Source organism: Martes martes (genome assembly GCF_963455335.1).
Source record: "Martes martes genome assembly, chromosome: 14".
Lineage (NCBI taxonomy): Eukaryota > Metazoa > Chordata > Mammalia > Carnivora > Mustelidae > Martes > Martes martes.
The window spans coordinates 51403081-51417026 of record NC_137902.1 but is presented as its reverse complement, the minus strand read 5'-3'; the positions used below and the strand labels follow the sequence as shown (position 1 = coordinate 51417026).

Genomic DNA, 13946 nt, shown 5'->3' with positions numbered 1-13946 from the left:
GGTAGGGTGGAGCACAGCAAATGGCATCAACAAGGAGGAGTAGGGAAAGAGTTTATTGATATTCATTATCTCCTTTTGCTGTTCTGGACTGGTTATACTCAGTTTGTCAGAACTAACATGCAGTATTTGCCATTTTAACATAGTAGAACACAACTGAGTTGTTATTGTGGAGAGATTTAGGCCACTCTAATGGGATGCCTTAAAGGCTCATTAATTAAAGAATAGCTATGCTACTATTAAGAAATAGCAGATTTAAAGTTCTTATGATAAGATTTTTTTCATTTTCTTAAGTATGGAGATAAGGTCATCATAGGAAATGTACTGAACTCTTTTACTCTTAGGCTGGTGAAATCTCTAGTATGAACTAAATTTGGAGAGAAAAGAAACCTGCTTGTAAATAAAAGAGGTGGGATGCTGAAAATTGCATTTTTTTATAGTTTTCAAAAATTTCTAACCAGAGTCCACCCGTAAGATAAGATATCTTTTTTCCACTCTATAAAGAATGATCAGCTCTTTTTGTTTATCTGTTATCTAGGACTTGAAACTGTTTGACTAATGCTTATTGATAGTGAGATTCTGCAGGAGTGGACTATTTATTTTCTCAGTGCCTTGATAGTAAAGTACTTTGATAATTTCTTAATAGCTCATGATTTCAGAATAAACTTTAAAATTTTATCTCAAATTGGAATGTTTCTTTTATACATACTACTTAACATTTTGGATAAGTATGAGCTTTGCATGCAGTGCTTTTTAATGTGAATCAAGCTTTAATGATATTAGTATGTAAACACCAGATTTTTTGATACAGTTACTCCACTCCTAGAAATCTTTTTTTAATTTTTTTTTAAGATTTTATTTATTTATTTGAAAGAGAGAGACGGAACGAGAGAGGGAACACAAGCAGGGGGAGTGGAAGAGGGAGAAGTGGGCTTCCCACTGAGCAAGGAGCCCAATGTGGGGCTTGATCCCAGGACCCTGGGATCATGACCTGAGCCAAAGGCAGACGCTTAATGACTGAGCCACCCAGGCGCCCCTCCACTGCTAGAAATCTTATGTCAGACTCTGCAGTACTATTTGTAACAGTAATAAAATTGTGAGCAATTGCCAAAAATGAAGAAATGAACAAACTATTGTATAGCCATAGAATAGAATGTCCTTTTCAGAAGATAATTTAATAATATTAGGTCGGATTCTTGTAATAATGTTAAGTAAAATGAGACAGATTTATCTGTGGTATGATTTCTCTTTACAGAAAATTCTGTGTGAGAGAGGTATATAACAAATTATAAGCAATAGTTCTCAAAGGTAATTTTAAAATTTTATTTTAAATGTTCTTCAGTGACTATACTGGTTTTATGTATTTTCTCTTTTTATTACAGAAATATATTGCTATAAAAGATTTAAACAGTACAGAAATTTGCAGACTAAACACCATAAAATTCCTTCAGTCTCCTCCCTAGACAAATGAGGTCCAATTTATCAACTTCTTCTTTTATGGATTTTGCTTTCGGTATCATAGCTAAGAAATCTTGACCTAACCTAAGATCAGGAGGACTTTCTCTTATGTTTTCTTCTAGATGTTTTCTAGTTTTAGAGTTTATATTTGATCTGTGATCCATTTGGAATTAATTTTTGTATGTGGTGAGAGATATGGATTGATTGTTTTTGCATATGGATATCCATTTTTTTCCAATACTGTTTGATGAAGGCTGTTCTTCATTAAATTGCCTTTGCACAGTTGTAGAAAATCAGTTATCTATCTGTGTAAGTCTGTTTCCAGATTTCCCATTCTGTTCCATTTGTTTATCTTTATGCCACTACCACTTTGTCTTGATTTAATGTAGTATGATAGACGGAATTCTAAAATTACCTTTAATGACTGTTGTATAATAATGGAAGGGACCTGTAAATATGATGGGCTATCAATGCTGTAATTAGATTATGTTATATGGTGCAGTTGACCGAGAAACAGATTATTCTTGGTGGACCTGACTTAATCACGCGAGCCCTAAAGAAGGAATGTGCTTTTTCTGGAGAGATTCCAGGCACAAGGGGAATTCAATACAGGAGAAGCTGCTGGTTTTCAAAATGAGAAGAGGCCACATAACAAGAAATGCAGGTGCCACTAAGTTTATGGTAATTTGCTACATAGCAGTAGAAAATAATTATTGTACGATAATGGAATCAGCTGATGTTGTTTGTTTGTTTTTTTAAAGATTCATTTATTTGAGAGAGACAGAGAACCTGTGCATGCATCTGCACAGGAAGAGGGGCAGAGGGAGAGGGGGAGAGAGAGAGAGGGAGAGAGAGAGAGAATCTCAAGCAGATTGCCCGCTGAGCACAAAGCTGACTTGGGGCTGAATCTCATGACCTTGCGATCATGAATTGAGCTGAAATCAAGAGTCAGGCACTTAACAAGACTGAGCCAACCAGGTGCCCCCAGTTTTTTTCTTTTTCAAAGCTGTTTTGGGTTATTCTGGATCTTTTGTATTTCCATATGAGCTTTTGTGAAATCAGTTTATGAATATCTACAAAAATGCCAGGATTTTTATTGGAATTGCATTGACTCTATAGATCAAATTAAAGAAGAATTGACATCTTGGGGCGCCTGGGTGACTCAGTGGGTTGGGCCACTGCCTTCGGCTCGGGTCGTGATCTCAGGGTCCTGGGATCGAGTCCCACATCGGACTCTCTGCTCGGCAGGAAGCCTGCTTCCCCCTCTCTCTCTCTCTGCCTGCCTCTCTGCCTACTTGTGATTTCTTTCTGTCAAATAAATAAATAAAATCTTAAAAAAAAAATTAACATCTTAAAAATACTGAATCTTCTGACCATTCCATCTCTCACTGTTTATTTAGATCTTTAATTTCTCTTAGTAATGTTTTATAGGTTTTAATGTACACGTCTTTCCCATGTTTGGTCAGATTTATCCTTGAATATTTGATAGTTTTTGATGCTATTATAAATGGTATTTTATAAATTTCAGTTTTTGATTTTTTATCACTAGTATATAGAAATACAGTTGATTTTTGTATGTTGATTTTATATGCAGCAATCTTGCTAAACTAACTTAATAGTTCTAGTCAGGTTTTTTGTGTATGTGTGAATTCCATTGAACTTCCTACATAAATAATCATATTGTTTATAAATTCTGCAAATTGTGAATTTTATTTCTTACTTTCTAATCTGTATGGCTTTTATTTCTTTTTCTTGCCTTGTTCTACTGAGCAGAATGTCCATTGCTTTATAGCAATGGTAAGGGTGGGTAGTCTTGCCTGGTGACTGATAGTAGAGGAAAGCAGTCTTTCATCATTAAGTACAGTGTTAGCTATAGGTTTTTCAAAGGTGCCCTTTATCAAGTTGATGAAGCTTCTCTCTGTTTTTAGTTTGGTGAGAGGGTTTTTTTTTTTTTTTAAGATTTTATTTATTTATTTGACACAGAGAGATCACAAAAAGGCAGAGAGACAAGCAGAGAGGGAGGGGGAAGTAGGCTCCCTGGTGAGCAGAGAGCCCAATGCGGGGCTTGATCCTAGGACCCTGAGATCATGACCTAACTTAAGCAGAGGCTTAACCCACTGAGCCACCCAGGTGCTCCTTGATGAGAGTTTTTATCAGGAATGAATATTGGATTTTGTCAAATGCTTTTTTAGTGTCCTTTTTTTTTTTAAAAAAGACTTTATTTTTAAGTCATCTCTGCCTCCGACATGGAGCTCAGACCATGACCATGAGATCCAGAGTCACGTGTTCTTCCAACTGAGCCAGCGGGGCACCCCAGCTTTTTAAGTGTCTTTTGAGATAACCTTGTGGTTTCCCTGTTCTAGCTTACTTATATGTGAATTATTTCAATTTTCAAGTGTTAAACTAACTTTGCATTCCTGGGATAAATACCACTTGGTTATGATGTATTAGTTCTTTAAATATTGTTGGATTTGATTGCAGAAGATTTGTTTTAAATTTTTGCATCTGTGTTTTTAAAGAATTATCAGGTTATAGTTTTATTTTCTTGGGCTGTTGTTGCCGATTTTGGTATCAGGGTAATACTGGCCTCATGGAATGAATTCAGAAATATTCTCTCCTTGGGGCACTTGGAATCTGACTCTTGATTTTGGCTTAGGTCATGATCTCAGGGTGGTAAGATCAGTCCCCATGTTAGGATTCTCTTTCCCTCAACGTCTGCCCCCTTCCCCTTCCTAAAAGAAAGAAAAGAAGAAAGAAAGAAAGATTGGTTCTCTTCTTTTTTGGAAGAAAGAAAAAAATGATCTTTTCTTGCGTTTCATTTTGAATAATTCCTGTTGTGTGTCTTCAAGTTATTATTCTTCTTACAGATAAGAATCAGCCGTTAATTCCATCCAGCATATTTTTCTCTTTTTTAAAAAATTTTACTTATTTATTTGACAGAGAGAGAGAGAGAGAGGGAACACAAGCAGGGGGAGTGGGAAAGGGAGAAGCGGGCTTCCAGTGGAGCCTGACATGGGCCTCGATCCCAGGACTCTGGCTGGGATCATGACCTGAGCCGAAGGCAGACATTCAATGACTGAGCCACCCATGCGCCCAGCATTATTTTTCATTACATATATTGTAATTTTATTTTTAGAAGGTTGAATTGAGTGTTCTTTGTGTCCATGTCTCTAACTCTTTGAACATATGTAATAGAATTCCTATAACTTAGTTAATTTCTTTGCTAATTCTGTTATCTGTATCAGTTTTGGGTCAATTTTGGCTGATTGTTTGCTATTCATTATAGGTGAATTTTCTTTATATGTCTGGTAATCTTTGATTGTATGCCAGACATTATGGATTTTATCTGTTGGGTGCTGAATACTTTTGTACTCCTAATAATATTCTTGAGTTTTATTGTGGGAGATAGTTAAATTACTGGAAAACAATTTGATCCTTTTGGATCTTGCCTTTAAGATTTGTTTGGCTGGACCAGAGGCACATTCATTCTAATGCAGGGTTTCTCAATATCAACACTATAACATTTTGGATCAGTTTATTTTTTGTAGTGAAGGGCTATATTGTGCTTTGTAAAATGTTTAACAACATCCCTAGCCTTTACCTTTTAGGTGCCCCCCTCCCCAGTCATGACAACCAAAAATGTTTCCAGAAATTGCCAAATGTGGGGAGGAGTGGCTAATTGCTCCCAGTTGAATAACTACTGCTTTAGGATTAATTTTGTCTCAATACTATGGCAGGATCTTCCTGTTTGCGTTACCCAGTGCTCCATGGATTGTAAGTTTTTTGTGGTTTTTTGTTTTTGTTTTTGATCTGGCTATTTGGGGTAGGCACTTTTACTGGTCTTGCGTATATACTGTATGTTGTTCCTCCTAATCATTCTGGGTGGTTCTTTTTTCTGTACTGTTTTGTTTCCTAATGTATATGTGATGATCATTATTCAGCTACATGTTTAAGGGCAAGTCTGCAGATCTCCGGGGTCTGTTTTAGTCTTTTTGGGTTACTATAACAAAATGACTGTAGACTAAGTGTCTTAAACAAAACACAGTTCTGGAGGTTGAGGAGTCCAAGATCAAAGCCCAGAAGATTTAGTGTCTGGTGAGGGCCCGCCTCCTGCTTCATAATCAGTCATTTTCTAGCTTTGTCTTTAGATGATGGAAGGGGTGATGAACTCTCTGAGATATCTCTTATAAGGGAACTCATCCCATTTATGGGGGTTCTGCCTCATGACCTAATCATCTCCTAATTGTGGGCTAGGATTTCAATATATGAATTTTGGGGAGACACAGACATTCAGTCCATAACAAGTTCTCTCTGTGCACCTTTCTCCTCTCCAGTATTCTGTTTCATGAACACTAGCCACCTGGATCTACCCAGACTGTCAGCTCCATCTCCTCAGCCCAGCAAGTCTGCCAGGCCTCACCCATTTGGGTCCTGTGCCACACATCACTTGGAAACTCTCAAGGCAGTAAGCTGGGGCATTAGGGCTCACTTTGTTTCGCATCTCTCAGGGATCTTTTTTGTCTGATTCCCAGTGTCTTGAAGCTAGATTTTTCTCCCCATATATTTTGTCTATTATTTGGTTGTTTGAGGTAGGGGAGAGTAAATTGGTCCCTCTTATTATATCTTAGCCAGAAACAGAGTCTCTTTAACTGATAATTTATTCATATTAATTATTAATTAAAGTTGAAAGTGTTCTGGGGTGCCTGGGTGGCTCAGTCGGTTAAGCATCTGGCTCTTGATTTTGGTTCAGGTCATAATCTCAGCGTCTTGAGATAGAGTCCTGCATCAGGCTCTACGCTGGGCCTGGCACTTGCTTGGGATTTTCTCTTTCCCTCTCCCTCTGCCCCTTCCCCTCAAGGAAAAAAAAAAAAAAAGGCTGAAAATGTTCTTAAAAACTTATTAACCTAATTTCTTCATGTTTTTGGATTTGTATGAAACTTATAGCTGTCATATGTTTGTTCAAAGTCTCCTGTTTGTTGTAGTTTCTGTGGCACAACATAAATATTAAATTGGCCCTAAAGCCTTTTATCATCTTTATAATATACCTTTTCAGAGCAGGTTTCACAGTGTTAGCTAAATATGGGTCTCTAACTATATGTAGTAGCATACAATTAAAGGACGTGTCCTGACTTGATGAAGCACATTAGTGGAGTGTGTCATGTTTTTTGGGCATTGCCACAGCAGGCTCAAAGACTTCCAGAAGGCTTCCTTGTGTAACTCATATTTTCTAAGAGCTAAAACACCAGTTTCAAAGCCTATTAGCCTAATTGAGGGTATAGAGAACTGGTGATATAAGACGGGAAAAAAAGCTATGAGAGAGAAGATCATTTTGAGCCATGTATGAGACAAAACCATACTGAAGGATCATGCTACAAGGATGGGAGTGACTTGGAACCCATTGGTGGTAAGCTGTTTAAGAAGGGAGAAAGCCAGCAGAATAGAAAATAAAATGACAGAAGAAATCTGTCCTTTTTGTGTGTGGGATGAGCTTCCCAAATGTGCTACATTGTAACTGCTACAGAGTTTGTAGCATGTGCTTGTTGGATATTCAAAGATGAAGTAATTTATTCAGAGCATATCTTGGAAAAAAGATGCATGTAGTGGGTGGGATGAAACCATCTGGGTATATATATGAACTAAAATAGCAAAACGATATTTTAATGGAATTTTATATATATGTAATAACTTATACTAAATGATATACATTAATGTGTACAAAATTCAGTGTTAAACTGCATAAAATGTGTAATTCCTTGGCCTTAGGGATGGTGTTGTAGCTGAAAAGAGCTGAGTAAGAGAGTTCTTATAGCTCTACAGTATATAAGAATTAGCCTTTTAAAACGTACAGATACATACAGGGGGATGTGCTGTTAATTTCCTAAAACTGAAAAGCCGTGCTTCCAAAAACTAGGATATTGTTTTTTAGGAATTAAGGAATATTTAGTGAGTATTTCTTGCTGGCTGAATATTTCTGATGGTGTAAGTGGTGCTCATGTAGTTAAGTAACTTCCTTTTTTAATTGATTATGAGTCTTCATGGCAAGAGTTTGTGTGGATAGGGGAAGAATAGGACAGTAGCAGTTTTTACTTTTATCAGCATAAGTAAGCATAGAAGGTTTTTCATAGCCAAATATGCATGTTATAAGGAAATGATAAACACCAAAATGAAGAATTATTTCATCTGGGAAGGAAAAGAAGGGGCTGATACCAGAGAGGGACATTCACTTGTATTGATGTTTTGTTTTTGGCTTTTTAAAACAAACTTTTAAAATATAGTTTAACATACATAGAGAAAAGTGTAGACCATAAGTATACAGCTTCTTGAGTTTTTACAAAGTGAACATACCTGTATACTGATACCCAGATTAAGAAACAGAGCATCTATTTAATTGGAATTATTGGAATTATTTTATATTTTTTCAATCAGGGTAATGAGCACATGGGTATTTCTTGCATCATTCTTTGCTGTTGTTGTCGTTGTTGTTATGCTTTGAAGTTTGCCTACTGTGTTTCTTAAAGAATCATTTCAGAAGGAAAGAGGATCTTTAGAAATCTGGGAAATGTCAGAAAACCCACATGCTTTAGTAATTGAGAAAAGTACTTTAGGGAAATAGGGTTTTTTTAAATGTAGGCCTTTGTCTCCTGGGTATCTTATAAACCTTATACAGATCCAAGTTACTGAAAGTTTTAAAATGGAAAAAGAATATAAACAGAACTGTATGAATCAAAGTAGTAAAAATTATTAGTACTTTTTGAAACAGTACATTATTGGCTTTCTATAAGCCAACATAAAGTTTGGGTCTTCAAATTTGTTGAGTATATCAAAATGACAGTTTTCTTTTAAAAATTTTGTCACTGAAATCTCGGTGGTAGTTTAAGAAGGAAATTGCTTAATCAGTTCTATAATGGTATATTCAAGGTGTAGATAGAAGGAACTGAGCTATTAAGATACTTATAGATATTTATATCTTGTTTACAGGCTTTATATCTGTTGTAGAAATTGTTATTTGTATAGTGGATAGAAATATGTTTAAGGAGTTTCCTAAAACTAGTTATCTATCTGCCTTTGTGTTTGTTTTTGTTTTTGTTTTCTCATTTTGGAGAGGTGGGAGATACTTAATCAAACATGAAGATTTCTGAAATTTGATTTATTTTTATGTATTACATATCTTTCTATATCTCATTTTATGAAAAGCATTTATATAGGATTTTTCTCAATTATTCTCAACAATAGGCTTTTTCTAATTAAGTTATGGTTGCTATGGTGTGGAAAGGCCATTTGTAAAGTAACTTTTTGTAAAAGTGTTTAGTCATTAGCCTTCCTTCTGCTGTTGGGTTTATATGCATAAAATTATTAGAATGTTAATCTACTGAAAATCAATCACTGAGTAATTTTCATTCCTTTTACTCTCTTCTAGAAGTTATTAGATCAATGTAAATAAATTGTTGTTTCTGGTATGTTTGCATGTTTTTGGTCTTAATGGAGTTGTTAGGACACACTGAAGATTTTGTTTTGTTTTCCTATTTTCCCTGGACAGGCAGTGGAGGAGGAAATGGCTGTTCCTAATCACCTTTGCATTCGTCGCTGGACTACCAAGCATGTAGCTGTTTGGCTGAAGGATGAAGGCTTTTTTGAATATGTGGACATTTTATGTAATAAGCATCGACTTGATGGAATCACATTATTAACATTGACTGAATACGATCTCCGGTCTCCTCCTCTGGAGATCAAAATCTTAGGGGACATTAAAAGGTTAATGCTTTCAGTCCGAAAATTGCAGAAAATACATATTGATGTTTTAGAAGAAATGGGATACAACAGTGACAGTCCCATGGGTTCCATGACACCTTTCATTAGTGCTCTTCAGAGCGCAGAGTGGCTCTGTAATGGGGAGCCTTCACATGACTGTGATGGACCCATCACTGATTTGAATTCTGATCAGTACCAATACATGAATGGTAAAAACAAACATTCTATTCGAAGATTGGACCCAGAGTACTGGAAGACCATATTGAGTTGTATATATGTTTTTATAGTATTTGGGTTTACATCTTTCATTATGGTTATAGTCCACGAGCGAGTGCCTGATATGCAGACCTACCCACCACTCCCAGATATCTTCTTAGACAGGTAAGTTTTATTTCTAGTTGCCAAGTTTGTAGAAAGTTGCTATAACACAGTGATAATAATGTATTTATGATAATTATGTTTTTATTATTATTTTGGTTGATGCACACTTTGTTTACTTTATCTGGTAATATATGCAGATATACTTTGAAATTGCCTTTTTGTCCTGGAGTAAATTAGACATTAAGCCTGTGTGAGTGGGAAAGGTCACTGCTTTTTTTTTTTTTGTAGCTATATCATAGCTTGTTGGGCACTTGAGATTGTAAAAGGGTTTCATGGAATGTTGTCTGTAATAAATGAAATTTGGTTACCTTTTCTTTTATGATGAACGGGGTTCAGCTTTTCCAAAAGTAGGGGGAGGACTCCTGTATTACCACATAAATTGGAATTATCACAAATAGTACAAAATGATTCATTGATAGTATCTTGTTTTTATGAAATGCTGAGTGCATAATAAAGAATATAGTATATGCATATGAAAAATAAGAATAGAACAAATTTCAAAACTGTTCGCTTTTATATTTGTGATTTTTAAAGCTTTTATAGTTTGTAGAGCTTTCTTGTTTGTTTTTATAAACTGTTATACCCTCCTGAAAGTGCCTTGTAGTATATGTTTTTTAAAATGCAATGAATCAGTGTATCCATATTACAATGTCAGAATGACATGCATACCACAATTTGTTCTTCTCAAACCCTGACTAAAAATATAGTAAAGAGGTTTTTGTTTGTCTAAGTGGAAAGCCTACAAAGATAAGGCAGATAAGAGAGGAAAAAGCAGTCATACATTTTTGGAAGTTTGAAAGTAGATGTTTGAGTGGCAACTAACAGACCTAAAAAAACTTAATTCTAAAACAGCAGTTAGGAAAACAGAACCAACCCAGTTTTTGTTATAGATTTCTCAAAGTTCTGGATATTGCAGGTAAAAGGGTGATGCTAAATATGAAGAATCTAGTGAAACTGTTTAAGAAGCTGTTAGATCCCTGTATCTCCTCCTCTATTCCGTACAGTTTTCCCAACTATAAACAAAAGAACCTAAGGAAGTAAGGAAGAAAGCATGTGGATATCTGGGGAAAAAGTATTCTAGGCAGAGGAAACAAGGTGCAAAAAATCTTGAATTGGTAGTATCCTTAGCATGTTCAAGAAACAGCAAGTGAGAGAGGGAGAGAACTGTTGGAGATGAAGTCTGAAGAGACAGGAATCTAGATTGTATAGTGACTTGTAGACTGTTTTATGGACTTTAGCTTTCGTTCTGAATGAAAAGGGAAGCCATTAGAAAGTATTTAGAAGAGTACAGTGATCTAACTTCCATTTTAAAAGGTACCTATAGGGGCGCCTGGGTGGCTCAGTCATTAGGCGTCTGCCTTCAGCTCGGGTCATGATCCCAGGGTCCTGGGATCAAGCCCCGAATCAGGCTCCCTGCTCTGCAGGAAGCCTGCTTTTCCCTCTCCCACTCCCCCTGCTTGTGTTCCTTCTCCGCTGTGTATCTCTCTGTTAAATAAATAAATAAAATCTTTAAAAAAAAAAAAAAAGAGGTAACTATAGTTGTTGTTTTGAGAATAGCCTGGGTGTGGGCGTGGGCAAGCAGGGATTAAATTAATTGAATTCATCTAGACAGAAATGAGGTGAATTGGATGAGAATAATAGTGGGAGAGATGGTATGAAAGAGTCAAGTTCTATTCATATATTTTGAAAGCACCGTGATAAGATTTGCTGATGGATTTGTATGTAAGGTGTAAGAAAAAAGAAAAAAGTGAAGGATTACTCTTGAGATTTTTGACCTGAGCATCTGGGTTGGAGTTGCCCTTTACAGAGATGGGAAGACTATGGAAGGAGCTGAGTTGGAGGAAAAAATAAGGATTTGGTTTTTGACATATCAAATTTGAAATGTCTTTTACACAAGATCAGATGTCACATAAGAGACAGAAAGATGAGCTGGAGTTCAGAGAGATACAGGCTGAAATTTGGAAGTTGCCAGAATAGGTAAAGCCATGATGTGAGATAAAGTATTCTAGGGAATGAGTTTGGAAGAGGAAAGAAGATTAAAGATGGAGCCCAAGAACAGTGTAATGGAAGTCTTAGAAGTAAGGCAAAACCAGCAAAGACAACTGAAAATGTTAGGGCAGAAACAAAGTAGTATTCTGGAAGCAAACTTAAAAAAAAAAAAAAAAAAGTAAGAGGGCAGGAATAATTAATAATTAACTGTGTCAAGTTCTGCTGAGGGATCAAGTAAAGTGGATAATTGATGACTGGATTTAGCAAAGTTTGATCATCTGTGACCTTTACAAGGGTCAGTAAGAACAAAAGCTAATTGTTAGGATTCAGAAGAGAATAGGAGACTTTCTGGAACTTAGCTAAAATATATATATCCACAAATATGAAACAAATGTGACATTATTTATAGTAATTGTAAATATTGGAAATTTAAATGCTTATCCATGGAAAACTGATTGAATATTCTATAGTACGTCTATATAGCAGAGTACTATTTAATCAAAGAAGAGTGAGGAAGATTTCTAAGAACTGATATGAACTGGTTTTAAGTTATGTGGGGCAAGGAAAGTATAAAATGAGTAAAACAGCTCTTGTTCCATAAACCATGAGAGTGCATAAAACCTATGAAAGCATGTCAAAAGAGTGTACGAGTCAACTTGAAGGGGCTTGCACTGAGCAAACTGGGACAATTGGAACATCAAAAACATAATTATGGTAATGGATTCTAATATATTGAGTAAGAGAGTCTGTGAATCCATAGTGATAAAAAATGGGGTGAGAGGAGATATTCTTCAAGAATAATATGAATAAACGTAGATGGCCTGTTTTGCAATATCCAACCTATTAATTGATTCAGGCAAGTCATCAGTTGATGCTAAAATCATTAGGTGAAAGGTCAAGGATGTTCACATAATCTAAAAATATCTCATATATTACTTAATTATAGGGAGAATAAGGTACCTTGATGATGGCATGATCTGACATGCATCATTTTAGTCAAATGAACAAATACAGCCTTACTGTGGGACAGAGTGACATTATGTGCATTGGATGTGATGTTCATCATCTATAATCTTGCCCCTCCCTAAATATAACCTGAATCTAATCATGAGGAAATTTTCAGACAAATCCAGAACATGGAATAGTTCTGAGGCTGAGGTTCTATATAGACTATATAACCAAGGCATAGTGGGAGAAAGGAGGAAGACTGGCCTGGAAGAAAAATGAGGATCTTATTTTTAAAGTTCACAGTTCAGTGGTTTTAGTATATTTATAATTGTGCGACCATCACCACTAATTCCAGGACATTTTCATCACCCCAGAGAGAAATCCCTGTCCATTATCTGTCCCATTCCATTCCCTCCTCCCTCCATTCCCTGGCAACCACTAATCAATTTTCTGTATCTGTTGATTTGTCTGTTCTGGACATTTCATGTAACTGGAATTAGGAAAAGGTGGCCTTTTCTTATGATTGGCTTTTTTGTTTTTAGTTTTGTTTTTAAATTTTTTTTTAAGATTTTATTTATTTATTTGACACAGAGAGAGAGATCACAAGTAGGCAGAGAGTAAGGCAGAGAGAGAAGAGAAAGCCGGCTCCCTGCCAAGCAGAGAGCCCGATGCAGGGCTTGACCCCAGTACCCTGAGATCATGACCTGAGCTGAAGGCAGAGGCTTCTTTGATTTAGCATGTCTTTAAGATTCATCCATACAGTAGTATGTATCAGTACTTCATTCCTCTTTATTACAGAATAATACTCCATTGTATGGATATACTACATTTGTTTATCTGTTCATCAGTTGATGAATGGTTGTTACTTTTTGGTTACTATGAATAATGTTGCTTATGAACATGTATGTACAAAGTTTTGTTTAGACCTATATGTGATTTTCAGTTTGCAATGGGGATTTGAAGCCAAATTTTGCCTTTTTGTAGTGCCTCCCACTACAAATCCTTATGCTCTTAAGCATGTAAGCTTTATTCTTAGGAGAATGGTAGCAGGTAGTGTCAGTGTTCTTCCTTATGTACTTTCAGATCTCTTTTTCATTTTCTTGCACATGGATACTCCCAACATCCAGCAAATGTGTCTCTGTTGAAGAGCTGCTTCTGAGCTCTTGAACATGTTTTATATGCTTGGAAAGAGAGGTAAACATGCTTAGGACTTTATATCCCACCAGCAATAGCCCTTAGCCAATGACTGATGAGATGGGGTATACATATTTTGTTTCTCTTCACTCTAATTGGGACAACTTTTAGGTCAGACCTATACTGTCTTTCAAATTCCACACAGGATTGAGCCATATTTAACCCTTGCCATAGTTACTCCACAAGGCTTTGTTTAATGTCTCACCCTTGCCTTGCTTACTTGCCTTCCT

The 13946-nt window shown here is 36.0% G+C and overlaps 1 protein-coding gene across 1 annotated transcript in view; it reads left to right on the top strand.

Moving 5' to 3' along the window:
* The window catches only part of SAMD8 (sterile alpha motif domain containing 8), a 45355-nt gene that overhangs the window by 14429 nt on the left and 16980 nt on the right, over positions 1-13946 (top strand). Inside the window, exon 2 of the mRNA XM_080822327.1 lies at positions 8993-9585. Coding sequence (XP_080678453.1) covers positions 8993-9585 — 593 coding nt within the window. The remainder of the gene's footprint in view (positions 1-8992; positions 9586-13946) is intronic.